A 15,747-nucleotide genomic window follows, 5' to 3' on the forward strand; every position below is an offset into this window, starting at 1 on the left:
AAACTAGTAGAAAACCACAAAGTTTACTACGTGTGATGCTCGTGGTAGCCATCTTGGAAACTGAACTCGGGGTCCTCTGAGCCTCGACGAGTTGACGACTTGTATATACGACCTCGGGGGGCGTTCTATTTGCAACTTCCGGTTCGTAACTCCGGAAACCGACTCGGAAACCGAGTTCGGTGGACAAATAGAACGCCCCATAATAGCTTCTCTTCACAGAAATCCCAGTCAACTTGGAGCTGGTGTACCTCAGACACAGTGCAACAAGTCAGTAATCAGTGATCTACACTAGTGGTGTGCGATACCGCTAGATTTGGCGTCGATCCTTTTTAATAATTAAGGTGGATGTATCATCAATCTGAATGAATTTTCATGACATTTAATTGGTTTTGTGATTTTCCTTTTGGATTATTAATGATTAATCAATCATTTAAAATCTAGTACAGAATATGGGCAAAGTTTAAGTGAATAGAAAATACTTTATTATCAGAATTAAAGTTTTTGTTCAGAAACAACAGAAAATGAACACTTGAGGGCAAATGAAAACAAATTATTTTACAGAGTGTTCAGAAAAACAACATGGCTGTGGCTCAGTAGGTAGAGCGGGTTGTCCATCAACCAGAGGGTTACTGGTTTGATACCCTGGAATGTGCCACATGCTTAAGTGTCCTTGAGCAAAACACTGAACCTCCAGTTGCTCCCAGTGTGAGGCACTGGTGTGTGAATGTGTTTGTGAGAGAGCGAATGGGTAGATGTGTCTGTGACTGTAAAGCACTTTGAGTACCAGAAGGCTCTATATAAAAGCAAGGCCGTTCCGTTCACCATTATAAACTGAATCTCTCCCTTCATTGAACTTCTTTCTGGATTTTTCTCTTAAATAAACAAAGTGTACAAAATGATCAGTCCACAACAAATATTATAAAAATGTCAAACAAATGATTGTGTTCTAGTAGCATGTATGTTTAGGAAGTACAATACAAAACTAAGACAACATTTGTCTCCTTTAGTTCTTCTCTTCTTTTCGGGGGTCTGTCGGGGCCAGGGGCCGGGGGATTTTTCTCCTTCTCTCTCCGTTTCTGTAGCTCTGCGTTTTCTTGTCCATGATTTTTCATCTGCTTTTACAAGTTTGTTGTGTTACCACTGTATCTTCCAGCCTTTTTCCAAATAGTCCAACTTGCTGTCGCTCCTCTTCCTCTCTGCCGTTCTCCTGCTCCGTCTCTGTGCTGTGTGTAATGCTCTGCTGCTGGCCGGGCCTGGCAGGTAGTGGTGGGCGGAGCTTGGTTACCTGGCGCCGCTGAGTCACGTGACGACAACAAACACAGGAGAGGAGGAGGAGGAGCAGAGTGAGCCTGCTCTGCTCTGGGACAGCAGCAGCATTTAGACAAACACAGTCAGGTTACAGCCTCTTTAATGAAACAAGAGAGAAACTGAAACTGAAGGATCCATCTCATTACACTGGTATCGATATTATCGATCCGCCCACCACGAATATACACTGTACTGCAAGTTGAGTGCATTTCTACCTGTAGAAGGTGTGTATGAGCCTGAACACAGGACAACTTTCTGTGCTTGTCCGGCTGCTGAATCACGTGTACAAGAAAAAGTATTTCAGACCAGTCATAGCTGTTACCTTACGTGTTGCCACGATGGGTAGTTACAGTCTTTAGAGCTTGTCTGCGATCCAGGCAAAAGCATCACCTACTGCACCTCCTATAACACTTCCTACTGAGCCTCCTACAGCACTTCCTACTGGCCCTGCTACTGCACCTGCTACTGCACCTACTGCTGCACCTACTGTTGAACTTACTACACGTCCTACTACATATCCTGCTACACGTGTTCCTACACGTCTTACAAATGAATCTCTTCCTGGACTTCCTCCTGCACCTAATGGTGCCGTCCCAACTCTTTCATCTGTCTGATCTGACAGGTTCCTCTCCTCTCTAATGAAGGTCTCAACCATCCTGAACATGTCACAGGTGTAATGTTCTCCTCCATTATCTGTGACCATCTCATCTATTTTACTCAGTAACTCTCTAACCTGTTTTCTGTTTCTTCTCCTAGTGTTCTCAAACACACAGTATCTGCCACCACACATGGAGACCAGATCAGACATACATTTGTTAGCTTTGATTTTGTCATCTATTGGTCGACCTCTCAGTTGATCTCCACCAGTAAGAAGTACCATGGTGTACTTAGAAGCATCACTACCAAACACTGTATTCAGTATCTCAAACATCTTCATGTCTCCTTTAGAGACTCTGCCTGTTCTGACCACAATAACAAAGCCATGTGGTCCTGGACTGGCCTCTACTATCATTCTACTGATAGCCTGACACATCTGTTCAGGAGTCAGATCTTCTTCAGTGAATCCTGGAGTGTCGACCACTGTGACCCGTCGACCCTCCACTGTAGCTGACTCAGAGACAGTCTCTGTAGTGACTGGATCAAAGTCACAGTCTGATTTAAACTTCTCCGATCCCAGGATGGTGTTTCCTGATGAACTCTTCCCTCCTCCAGGTCGACCAAGAAGAACGATCCTCCTCTCCTCCAGAATGACTGGTTCAACAGCTCGAACAGCTGGAAGACAGAACACATGCAGATAAAAATGTAGTTTGTGTTTTAATTTTAGTTTCAAACTGCTGCAACACAAGAAGAAAGTCAGTGAAACTATTGAGAACAACAATAAAACAAAGAGGACCTGTTGAAAAGTTACAATGGCTGCAGTGAACATCTGGACTACAACAGATAAACACACGTAGTGGACATGGAGGGTTCTCAGTTCAAATGCAGCAGCTGGATGGGAGTCATTCATGTGGATGATGTTCAGTCTGAGCGTTAATGAAGAGGAATCCTCAGAGTAGAGGATCATTATCTGCTCCTCTCAACTTTAAATATAGTTAGATCATGATGATGAGAAACAAGAAACAATACCTCCAACCTGTCCATCCTTTCAGCTGTGAGAGCTACACTATTAAACACTCATAGAGAATAAGACAGTTACTCACTTGGTCTAAGGAACTCAGCCTTCAGCAGCAGATTTCTGACTTGTTCCTTGTCTCCATCATTATTGTTGAAGAGATGATACGCTCCTGCAAACTTCATCACTACATCTGGAAGATAACCTTCATTCTCCCCAAAGATAAAATCCGTCAGTGACATGCCCTTTAAGGCATCTCCACCTGTGAAGAGCAGGTAACTCTTCCTCAGACCCAGACGTCCAAGGACTCTCACTGCTGCCTCCAAAGCTTCTTGTTCTTCTTTAGTCAACCGACCAATTCTGATCACCACCAGGAACAGAACAGGTCTGTTGGACTGCAGGATGTTCTCACAGTAGGATTTAATTTCCTGCTCTGTGTCCTCTTTGTTTAATATTCCTGGAGTGTCGACCACTCTGATCTGTTTCCCAAACACTCGTCCTGTTGCCTCAGTGATGTCTTCAGTCACTGGTCTGAAGGAAAGCTTTGACACAAATGCTGTCCGTCCTAAAATAGTGTTTCCTGAAGCACTTTTACCAGCTCCTGATTTCCCAAGGAGGACAATGGAGAGATCTGGGTCCATGTCTGAGAAACCGTAGACCTGCAGGAAGAGACGACAGGTAATTATAAAAGTTTTTATTGGAGTTATTTCAGCTCAGTGCAGCTCTCATGAGGTTCTCTGGATTCACTGAGTCCAACATCAGCTGGTGATCAGCTGTTTCTGTTCCCTCAGGTTTACCTCTGACTACCAGCAGCTGCATGTATTGGAAGAAACATGATGCTGAGAGTGAGCAGTGGTTCAACATGAAACTATAAATGGTAATGGCTACTGTTTGTCAGACACATTATTCACAAACATCTGTTAGTAGTTTCAAATAGATAGATAGACGGACGGACGGACAGATAGATAGATAGATAAAATAATACACATCAACCCTAAATGTCTTCACTCACCCCTCTATACAGACCAAAAGAAAAACAATAGGGTTCTTTTTTCCCTTTGTTTCAGAAAGTCAGAATGAGCAATTCATCAATTACACGACATAAAACACCTCCACCTCCCCAAATAGAAATATATTTGTTTAAGTCTGACACCATCTTATAATACGCAAACTCTATCTTCAGACGTGCAGCCACCAGACTTCTGAACATCAGTTCAGCATCCACAGACCCTGTCTCCATCTTATTTCTCCTGGTGAGCCAGATGCTCATCTTCGCTTGACGCAACAAAACATTCACCAGACAAATAGTCCTTCGTTGTGCTGCAGAGTATCTGGGACCAAAAATAAACAGTTCGTCTCCAAAAATGTGTCCCAAATCACCCACCCACCGCCCTAACAAAGAGAAGAGAGGAGCTAGTCTAGAACATCTGAGCCAGAGATGTTGTAACGTTTCCTCAGCCTGACAAAAACTACACTGATTTCCTGTTCTACGGTCTATGTGTGCCACATGTCTGTTTGTGGCCACGGCCCCATGCACCACCCTCCACTGGAGATCCGCAATGCGTTTCTCTATGGGAGGTTTGTACAGGGACCTCCAGCTACCTCTGGGAGATGAACCTGGCGCCAACACATCAACCCACCTCGACTCTCGGACACTGGCCAACATCGCTCTGTTGAGAACCTTCACAGACACAGCATACAGGCTCTTTTTTGATGCCTCAGAGAAGTTCGGTAGTTCAGGTGTTCTGAAAGATAGCAGAACCCCGTCCTCTTCCTCCTGCTCCTCCACTGCAGCACGAATGGACAACTCAGGAAACGTGGTCTGGTGATCCTCTGCAGACTCTGCCCCTAGTGCTCTCCTTAAAGAACCTGGAAGTGTGTTTATGACCTCCTCCAGCAGTTTGTCCATGAAACGCAGAGACTTTATACCAGTATCTTGACACAGCCGAGCAGCAGTTTTCCATTGACCCGCTGACCTCAGTCCTGCCAGCTTCGTCAGCCCAGTTGTTGTAAAGATCCTCTGAACACTGACAGAACTGAGACACCTGCTCTGTATGGCCAGGTTATAGAACAGAGGTTCTTCACCAACAGTCCCATACAACTGAGAGCCGTCGTTTAAAACTGTTCTCCAGGTATGGAGAACCGACTGGTAAAACCTGGAAGTCTGTGATATGTCCACACCATCCAGATCCAGAAGAAACAAGTGCTTATCATAAGCCAGGGTCTTTACTCTACGCAGCAACGACGATGCTGTTTCAGTCCAGGGTTGCTGCGTTCGGTAGAGCAAACGCTGTGCGGTCTGAAGCCGAAATGCAGTTATGCGACTCTTGATGTCAATCAATCCCTGACCCCCCTCTGACACAGGTAGAAACAGCACAGCCGATCTAATCCAGTGATATCCATCCCAGAAGAAATCCACCAGTCTTTTCTGTATCTGTGTAATGAGATCGTCTGGAGGAACTACAACAGTGACACGATGCCAGAGCATAGACGCAACCAGATTGTTGGCAACCAAAGTCCTCCCCCTGTAGGACAACTGGGGCTGGACCCATTTCCATCTAGACAATCGGGCACTCATTTTCTCAACTAGACCCTCCCAATTTCTTTTCTGAAATTTCTCATTGCCTAGAAACACACCTAAGATCCCTTCTGTGCTCCACTGCAGCCCAGCTGGTAAAGTTGGCTGCTCTTTATTGCTCCACTCTCCCAGTAGAAGTCCCTCACATTTTGACCAGTTGACCCTAGCAGAAGAAGCTTGTTCATATAATTTTAGTTTCTGTTCAAGAATCTGAATATCATTTTGTCCATTTATAAAAACTGTGATGTCATCAGCATATGCTGACAAACTAACTGTATTTATTGTGCTGTCTGCCAAGTTTAACCCTGACAGACTCTGCCTGAGCTTATGTAGGAGAGGCTCTATAGCTAGAGCATATAGCATCCCAGATAACGGACATCCCTGCCTGATTCCTCTCTGAACAGATACTGGTCTGCTAAGTCCACCCCCCCCCCCACCTTTAACAGTACTGTGGCTCTTGAATACATTAACTCAATCCATGAAATAAAACTTTTTCCAAACCCAAATGTTTTAAGTGTTTTAAACAAATAATTATGATCAACTCGGTCGAAGGCCTTTTCCTGATCAAGAGAAAACAAACCCACATCTAGTTCCTGTAATTGTGATAAATCAACAATGTCTCTAAGTAAAAACAGATTATCCATTATTGTCCTTTCAGGGACACAGTATGTTTGGCTGGCATGTACAACCATGTGCAGACACTCTTTAAGTCTATTCGACAGACATTTTGCCAAGATTTTATAGTCTGTGCACAGAAGTGAAACGGGTCGCTAGTTCTGTAGGAGGCCCAAATCTCCTTTCTTTGGCAGCAAAGTCAGGACTGCCCTCGTACAGCTCGCTGGTAAGGTCCCAGAGTCCAAACATCCTTGAAAAACTTCCATAAAGTCTTTACCCAGTAACGTCCAGAATGTTTTGTAGAACTCTGTAGGAAGTCCATCAATACCAGGGGACCGACCACAGCTGAGCTGTTTCACTGCTGCAGACAGTTCATCAAGGGAAATGATGGACCCCAGTGAGGTTGCATATGCTTCCTCTAACCGAGGCAGTCCCCCCAGTATCTCATCCACACAGTCAGAGTCACAAACATCAGCACTGAACAGGCTGCTGTAGAAGTCCGTGGCCAGCTTCCTCATCTCTGATGGCTCCGCGGTCACAGACCCATTAGGACGCTTGAGATGTAACATCTGGTTGTGTTTCTTGACCTTCCTTTCCAACTTAAAAAAGAAACGGGTAGGTGCATCTATGTCTCTGATAGACAAGATTCTAGATTTAATCAGAGCACCTTTTGCTCTTTCATGTAGAAAGCTACTTAAAGCTGCCCTCCTTTTCTCCCGAGTTGCATTATTGTTATCTGAGCCACTAATTATGCCATCTTCCATTAAACTGATTTCCTTCTCCAACAGTTCAAAATGATCCCTTTCTGTTGCTCTTGTGTGTGATGTATACTGCTGATAAAATATTCTAATCTGAGTTTTCCCTACCTCCCACCATTGACCTAAATTTTCAAAACCTGGTTTTCTGCGTCTCCATTGATCCCAAAAATCAGAGAAAGACTGACAGAAGGTCTCGTCATTAATCAGTCTGATGTTAAAACGCCAATAAGGAGATCTTTGGGGATGCACCATTAAAGAAAAATGAACGGTTACTAAATGATGATCTGGAAAACCAACAGGTGATATGGTGGCTGCAGTTAACCTATTGCTGTATGTTTTATTAACATAGAACCTGTCCAGTCTGGCTGCACTAACCCTGCCCTCAGTGACTTTCACCCAAGAATACTGTCTGCTAGTTGGATGGAGTTTCCTCCAAACATCCACAAGATCGTTTTCCAGAATTACAGAGAAGCTGATGATGGATGAGGCTCTCCTGCATTCCTATCAACTGAATAGTTGATATTCCCCGTACGGGCCATGACTTCTTTTTACGGGGCAGCCGTGGCCTACTGGTTAGCGCTTTGGGCTTGTGACCGGAGGGTTGCCGGTTCGAACCCCTGACCGGTAGAAAGCGGCTGAAGTGCCCTTGAGCAAGGCACCTAACCCCTCACTGCTCCCCGAGTGCCGCTGTAGCATGGCAGCTCACTGCTCCGGGTTAGTGTGTGCTTCACCTCACTGTGTGCTTTGTGTGTTCACTAATTCACGGATGGGATAAATGCAGAGACCAAATTCCTTGTATACACAAGTATACTTGGCCGAGAGACCTTAATCTTAATCTTAATAGTTAGTGGTGCAATTGCAGTCTCCTCCCACCACTACTACTGAACTGCTGCTGAACTGTTTTAATGTGTCATTGAGTTTATGAAGAAGGTCTATACGGTCGACAGCAGAGGTGTAAGCATATACATTAACAAACACAAATGGTGTTTCTCTGATTGTTGCTTGTATGACTTGTATCCTGCCCTGCTCTACATCAGAAACTACAACATGTGATAAAACAATGTGCTGAGAAAACAGGACAGCTACACCTGCACTCAGATTAGAGCCGTGGCTCAGGAAACAAGATCCCCCCCACCATAAGCCCCAGTCTGTCTCATCTGCTTGAACAGTGTGTGTTTCCTGTAGGAATAACACATCAATCTTTTTTTGAGTTGCAACCTCAGATATTAAAGCCAACTTATGTCTGTCCCTCCCTCCATTAATGTTTAGAGATCCTATTTTTAGGTCCTGCATAGAGATGTTAGAAAGAGGAAACATACAAGCTGAAGCCATCAGAGAGCAGTAAAGAAGAAAAGAAGCCACCCTGTGATGATGCATTGTCTTTCTATTTCTTGGCTTTTTTAACAGTTTTTCCTCTCTGTATTTTTCTCAGGATGGCGAGATGTTTATCAAGACGGTACCTTTTCTTTTCATCCAGGAGGTCATGGCTAACCCGTCTCTTTAACATACTGACAGATTGAATGAATTTGTTTGTGTCCCCAAAATAATCGCTCACTTTAACTGATTTGTTAAATGTTTCATCCAGAAACCCATTTATTTCCTCTAAAGAGTAGAGATCAGCCTTTTTGTTTGAAACATCACTGATGGATGCTGTGTCTGACTCAGACTCATATTCCCTGTCCTCTCCTTCACATGAAATCTGACTACAGACTTCACCCTGTCCTGTAACACTGGTGGAAGCTCTGTCCTCAGCGGTTTCTACTGACATTGACTCACTCAAGTTCTCTATAGTCACAGAGGCCTGCTGCTTCTCCAGCTGACTCGGTTCCTGTCTCTCATCCGCACCACTAGTTACCTCTGCTACAACACTACAACCCGCTACTGCAGCCTCCTCACCGGGCGCAGGGCCTGCAGGGCCGGGCTCGGCTATCTCAGACCCGGGAGCAGCAGAGCCACCAGCTTCGTCCACTAAATGAGGGTCTGTCTGCTGTTTATGCGGACATGCGGCTCGAATGTGTCCCACATCTCCACACTCAAAACATTTCATGTGTCCTGAGCTGGCGTACACCATATATGACCCGTCTCCGTGTTTAACTCTAAATGACACATCCAGAGTCTGTGCAGGTGATTCCAAGAACATGAACACCTGCCGCCTCAGAGACTGAACATGCTTCAGTTTGGGATTAAAGTCTATATTAATATTTTAATACCACCAGAGAAATTCAATTCAATTTTCAATTCAATTTTATTTATATAGCGTCAATAACAATACAAATCGTCTCAAGACGCTTTACAAAACCAGACCTGAAACCCCCAGAGCAGCCTGAAGGCAACGGTGGCAGGAAAAACTCCCTTTTAACAGGAAGAAACCTTGAACAGAACCAGAACCAGAACCAGCTCATATGGAGGGACCCATCTGCCTAAGGCCAGCCGGGTACAGACAGAAGAAAGAGAGAAGAGAACAGCAAGATAAACATCCATCTGTCATAGATACTCATATCTGACTAAAGTGTACATGTGTAATCTGAAAGAGAAAGAGTTTTGTGTGGGCGTTTTCAGTTTTGCAGTCACAGTCCTGTCAGACCCATGTCATCAAGCTTACCGCTGTCTTTTTGTCACACAGTATCAATAAGATGCAGAAAAAAATAGGCAGGAGGCAATTGACACCTTTTTCTAGAGAAATCCTGTAAGTGAAGTTGAAAGCTGAAAGCTGAAAGTTAAACAACAGTAGCCTATTTCAGTTAAATATTGTTTGCATATATTTCATGACATTACTTTTCAGTGTTCACTGAGGTTTGCTAGTGCCACAGCTGTAACTGTCTGAGCCTATTCCTTTACCAGTGCACCCTTGTGTATGTTATGGGTGGTGCTTATTTCCATCCCAGGTGCACGTGTGTGTCTGGTGTGTTTATATCAAAGTCACAGTTTCATTTCAGACGTTTTGATCAGGGTGTATGTGAGGATGTGGCCAGGAGTGAGGAAGACAGAGATGAAGCTTTTTAGTGCAAACCATTGGCCCATAGCCTGTTATGAAAGGAACTACTGGAGCGCTGGTTAAACCCAAATTACACAAAAATAACTTATTAAAGGTGCAGTAGGCAAGTTTTATAAAACTAACTTTCTGTCATATTTGCTGAAACTGACCCTATGTTCAAGTATAATTGCATAAAGCAGGTCATTTAAAAAAAAAATCGGCTCCCCTGGCCCCACCTAGAGCCTGTAGCGCGATTTGCAAGACATCCACCGCTCCACATCCAGATGCACCAATCAGGTCCAGGGGTGTATCTAACAGAGTGTCAATCACTGCTCATGGACACGCATTTCATAGCGCCCTCCCCTCCCTCCACCACCTCGCACCACTTGACCGTGGGCGTGTAGAAGGAGCCGGGACGTAATCCTCGTCTGAGGCCTGTGCCTCAGCTTCACTCTCAAACGTCTAACCACATCAACAGGTAGCGGTCATATATCTACCACATAGCAAACTGATAAATCTAAACTGTGGAATAAAACGCCACAATGAATGCTTCTAACTGTTACTGATAGCAAACATCACCGATGGAGGCTACTTTCAGAAACATCCTAACCTTGGTTTTGTCCTAAAGTTGACTATTGCTAAATATTTTGACCTAAAATTATTTAGCAATAACGAAGGATATTATAAAAACTATTTTGTTGTTGTTACGTCTGTGTGTTCCATGCTAGTTTGTTTACTCGCTCTCTCTCGGTTCTCTGCTCGTGCACAGTATTCCAGGGCCAGTATGCACGCGCTCTATCGTGCACAGCTCTCCCTTGTGGGGGGAGGGGCTTGGGAGACCGTTTTGGGCTTTAGCGGAAAGTGGGGAGGGACTGAGAAGTTGTCGATGTTCAGATTTTTTGGCTAAGTCCTGGATCTTCGCAATCCTGCCTACTGCACCTTTAAGTTGAAATCATTTGCTGACAGCTTGGTACCCCCCATTTCAAAAATCCCATCTGCACCCCTGCCGGTGTGTGGGTTAGCATCGCTAACGGAGGAAGCTAGCTAACTTAGCGAACTTAGAGAGCTTCCTCCGGTGCTGGGTCCATCTTCAGCAGCAGCTGGTTTTAAAAATCCGGTGAGCTTTGGGATGCTCTTTAGGAGCTCCTTTTCGCGCATCTCCTCAATAAGTGTTTTTCTTTTCTGGGCACCACTCTCAAACGTCCTCGCCGACATTTTCCACTTAATGTCACTCAATCACAGAGGGACACACCCCAAAACTAGTTATAGACATTCTGATAGGCTATAGGCCATAGGCTATGGGGCCACGTGGGTCACTCCTAATTTGGATCAATCAGCAGCCACTTAACGTGCAATTAGAGTGACAGAAAACCTGACAAGTAATAAAACAATATGACCTTTTCAGCTCATCATGAACCTGAAACCACAACAACTCTCCCTCCTTGTTTCTCCTACAGCTCATCTACTCAGACGTCCTCTCTCTTTTCTGTGTTCAACATTTAACGATTGTTTGACCTGCTCTGGTAGCTGACGTCACCCTGCACCAGCAATCACTACACCACCATATTGACAGGAAACTGCGCTTTCAAATTACTATTTGGTTGACAACTGCAACAACTACTAACTTGTCCTTGTAGCAGTTCCATCCAGAAATGGTCGAGTGTCAGCAGGAAGCCCAGACAGCTTCTCCCCAGCTACTTCCACCAGGAAGGAGGAACCCCCAGGCGTTCCCAGGACAGACGAGAGATATATAATAGGCTCGTTCGAGATGTCTGCGCCTGTCTGAGCCTTAGGTGCATACGTCAACGTGATCTTACGCCGACTGTAGGGGTGGAGCATAAAACGGCTGCAGACAAGTCGGACACGGTCAACTTCGTGTAAACAATGGCGGATCTCGCTGTGTTTGCGTTCGTTGTTGCCGAGGAAATAGAAGCTTTGGAGTTACCGGAATTTATACCCGTGTTACAACAAGCATGCTGCATGCAAAGGATTGTGAATAGCAGCAAATCTACTGAATAAGGATTAAGTAGCATAGTGCTTTGGTCTCCAATCTTGGCGAAAATTAACTGCTGATTAGGCTACTTATTTGAATATTTACTTTTACACCCAAAGTCGTTTAGCACCTGTAACTCAACCATGAAACGAATTCACACAAAGATATTGAGATGGAGATTAAATGCCATTTGTTTTCATTTTTGGACAGACAGGTGTGAAGAAGAACCCCAAAAACCTACTAACCGTTAACAAGATTTGAACTACGGACGACCGATCGCCAGACTGACGTGTTACTAGGCTTGGGTATCGAGAATCGAGAATCGATTGGAACCGGGACTAGCTTAGCGATTTTCCCGGAATCGTTCAAAAGTTTAATTTTCGATTCCTAGTTTCGATTCCCAGTCCGCCGACCGGAAGAAGAAACCGCTGAACACCAACGAAGAAGCGTCCACCGGAAGTGTTGGCTTAACCGAATGTCTATGGTCGAACGTGGATAGCGTGCGTCGGAGGTCGAAAGTGTGGCTTCACTTTTCTAAACAGAACGAAATCTCGGAAAAATGCAACATTTGCGACAAGATTGTTTCGTGCATAGGAGGGTGCACGTCGAACATGATAAAGCACCTCCGAATTCATGGAGTAGAAATAAATGTGTGCCCCGTCTTTGACGCGCTGCGCCGACCGTCCTCCGCTGCCTCCGCTGGCCTCCGCCGGCCTCTGCCTACCGTCCTCCGCTGCCTCCGCCAACCGTCCTCCGCAGCGGAGGTTAGTAAAACAATACATATACATTAAATAATATGTCTTAAAAAACAATACATATACATTAAATACTATGTCTTGCGCCAACATTGAGGCAGCTAACAAATTAGCCCACGTATAGAGGTCATAAAAAGGAAAAAGATCATAGAATTAAAATTGATGGAGAAGGTCAGACTATTTCCTTCAGAAAGACCGTTGGCTAGCTAGTGTAGAATGTAATAAACTAGGTAGAGAGAGAGTCTCACGTTGACAACGCAACAGCGTGTCGTTTATTCATTCCTACTTTAACGATATCAAAACAAACATGGCGCTGCCCATGATAACAACAAACCAGCAGCGTGTTCTTAAAGAGACAGCGTCCCTAAAGCACGGAACGAGGTGAATTATGTCCATAGTGTCCACTACACTAGCTCATTTAAAATATCCTAAACTTTTTTTGACCCTGCCTCTTAAAAGAATCGAAATCGAGAATCGTTAGGAACCGGAATCGAAACAAGGAATCGGAATCGGAATCGGAATCGTTCAAATTCAAACGATACCCAACCCTACGTGTTACCCACTAAACCAATTTAGGATGATACTGAAGAAGCAGTACTACGATATAAGTAAAGGATAATGGACGACACTTCTACAAATTGAATGCACGCATTCTAGATGGTAAAACGGCCCGACGCGAAGCCTTAGAATGTAACCTGCGTTGTGTTGAACCTGCGTGATTCAGCTCTGCACACGCCCGGACTCGAACCAGCAGCACCTCGGATCGGGAGGCGAGCGTGCTGACAGTTGAGCCAATAGCCCAGGCTATTTTTATTTTCGGATAGTCTAATGGAGTGAAGTCCATTATCCCGCTTATTCTACTGTTACCAACATGTTAAAAATGCCTTTTTACTGTTTAATCGAAGAAATGAACACTGCATTGAACTGCAGTCAGATGTACAACGTTTTCAGTAGGCCAGCCTACCATTGTTGCAGAAATCACATATAAGAAGGTATCCCTTCGATTTCTGTTCATTTTCGCATATTCCAACATAACGAAGCGAGAAACGTCAAAATCGTCATGAGGAGATTCCTCCTAAACTGCCCAATCACGTCTTTGAACTGATGTCACGAGGGCGGGTTTCCGGTCGTGCAGTTCGTGGAAAGCAACTGCAAGATCTGTCTGCAGGCGAAGACTCCCGCGATATTTTAAGGTCATGTGACATGGTGACGTGGTGGTAAGTCCCTCCCCGACTGACTCAAGTCGGACAGGATTTCTAACCAGTATCAGAGCCCGTCTACGGAGAGCCTTCCCACTCTCTATTAAGTCCCATTGTAACGAATTTTGGTTGCAGTTCCACCAGATTTCCACTGGGGGCGATCGCCATGAGTGCAACATGAATGGGACTCTATGGAGCTAAACGGCTAAATGTGTCTCTTTCACCCGATTGTCGTTGAGAAATCTCAGATTTGATTGTAGGTTTTGCAAGTTCAACATGGGTTATAGGTCAAAAGTTGAATGAACGAGAACTTATGTCCTTTCGTTTTCTTACAGGTTGAGTTGTTGTTGCCCATAACACGCTAGCATTGTGCTAATGAACGCTGATTGGTCAGTGAAGGACTGATTACGACCAGATCCCGCTTGACGGCATCGTGGCATCCGAAGCGGGACCAGAATGTTAAGACGGACTTTTTCGCCCAAGTTTTTTTTTTTTCGGCCCCGTCTTTTAAAACAACGAAACAGAAACTCTTCTAGCACGATTATTTACCCGTGTCAGCTGTGTTGTCCATGCCTCGAGAGAAAAGAAAGTGCAGAGCGCGACAGCACCAAAGCAGTGACTGAAGGATTGCCGTAAAGCAGTATCTGGTCGTACGATGTGTATGACGTCATTGACATTTTAAAATACTTTTTAAAGCAAAATAAGTGACTCTAAAAAATCTAACACCCAGCAGTGTGTCATTTCTTTGCATCTCCTTTCAAATTCAATATTCAAATTACTGCACAAAAAATTATATCCTGAGAAAAGTGGATTTTGAGGGGTACTGCTCCATAGACCGCCATTCATTCTGCACTCGTCCTGAGAGCGCCCTCATATGGAACCAGAGTGGAACTGCAACCAGTTCAGAACCCGGAAGTTCACTGAGAGTGGAACTTCTCCCCATATTAGACATTAGGCATGTTCGACTTCATGCAGATCTACGGAAGCGTATTGCTGCCACACTGTAGAAAAAAAAAAGGCTCAATATTATGTAATTACATGAAAGTATCTTGTTATAACATGAAAATATCATTATCATGAAATAACGTGATAATTTCATGTAATAACGTGATACTTATCATGTTAAAACGTGAAAATTATCATGTTATAACAAGATACTTTCATGTAATTACATAATATTGAGCCTTTTTTTTTCTACAGTGTGGCAGCAGTACGCTTCCGTACAGATCTGTGCAGATCTGACTTGACGTGATGCATGCTGGGTTGTTCTGCTCATAGACCTCGAATATGATTGGTTAAAATGAACTTGTTGCACCCAGCATGCATCACGTCAAGTCAGATCTGCATGAAGTCGAACGCGCCTAATCCCTCCATCGTGTCCTGGGTCGGCCCAGAAGTTTCCTACCGGTGGGACATGCCCGAAACACCTCTCCTGTGCTTCCTTACCAGATACCCTAGCTATACTACACAGGCTGTATACGTTAATTTATAAATGTATAAACAAACATAATCGAGGCTTTATGCTGTAAATACGTAGAACCAAACTCACCGTAACATCGTGGCGACGTCCAACTTCTTCCTCAGTCTGTTGCAGTTTCGGTTTGTCAGGTTCAGACTGCGCAACCGCAAAACTGAGCCAATCACAGACCGTCTTCACAATAAAAGCACAGAGAGTCTGAGCTGTGGCTCTTATTCTGGAGTCTGGTGAAGCATGATCGGTGTGTTTGTTCACTAACTGTGAGACAACCTGAGACAGCCACAGCTTATCTCTAGAGTCTGTGTCTAACAACGACGATGTCATGTTTGTCTTCTGCTGTCTGACCTCACTTGACTTTTATTTTGAAAGGCAAAGCGGAAGTTGTATACTGTTGAAGGCCGAAAAGATCGTTTCCGCTTTTATACACTTCAGACTGCAGCAGATTATAAAACGACAGTTTAAAAACAGCAGCCATTTT

General features: G+C 44.4%; 1 protein-coding gene across 1 annotated transcript; it reads right to left on the minus strand.

Annotated features, from left to right (window-relative positions):
- Nucleotides 1-511: 511 nt before the first annotated feature.
- Nucleotides 512-15,381, minus strand: LOC311502234 (GTPase IMAP family member 8-like). Its single transcript, XM_084564362.1, has 3 exons — nt 15,342-15,381; nt 3,009-3,579; nt 512-2,580 (listed from the first exon to the last, which is right to left on the minus strand). The coding sequence occupies exons 2-3, from the start codon at nt 3,559-3,561 to the stop codon at nt 1,664-1,666; spliced, it is 1,470 nt and encodes a 489-aa protein (XP_084420488.1). The 5' UTR covers nt 3,562-3,579; nt 15,342-15,381; the 3' UTR covers nt 512-1,663.
- Between the last annotated feature and the right edge of the window lie 366 nt (nt 15,382-15,747).

Source organism: Chelon labrosus, assembly GCF_963514085.1.
Source record: "Chelon labrosus genome assembly, chromosome: 17".
NCBI classification, from domain to species: Eukaryota; Metazoa; Chordata; class Actinopteri; order Mugiliformes; family Mugilidae; genus Chelon; species Chelon labrosus.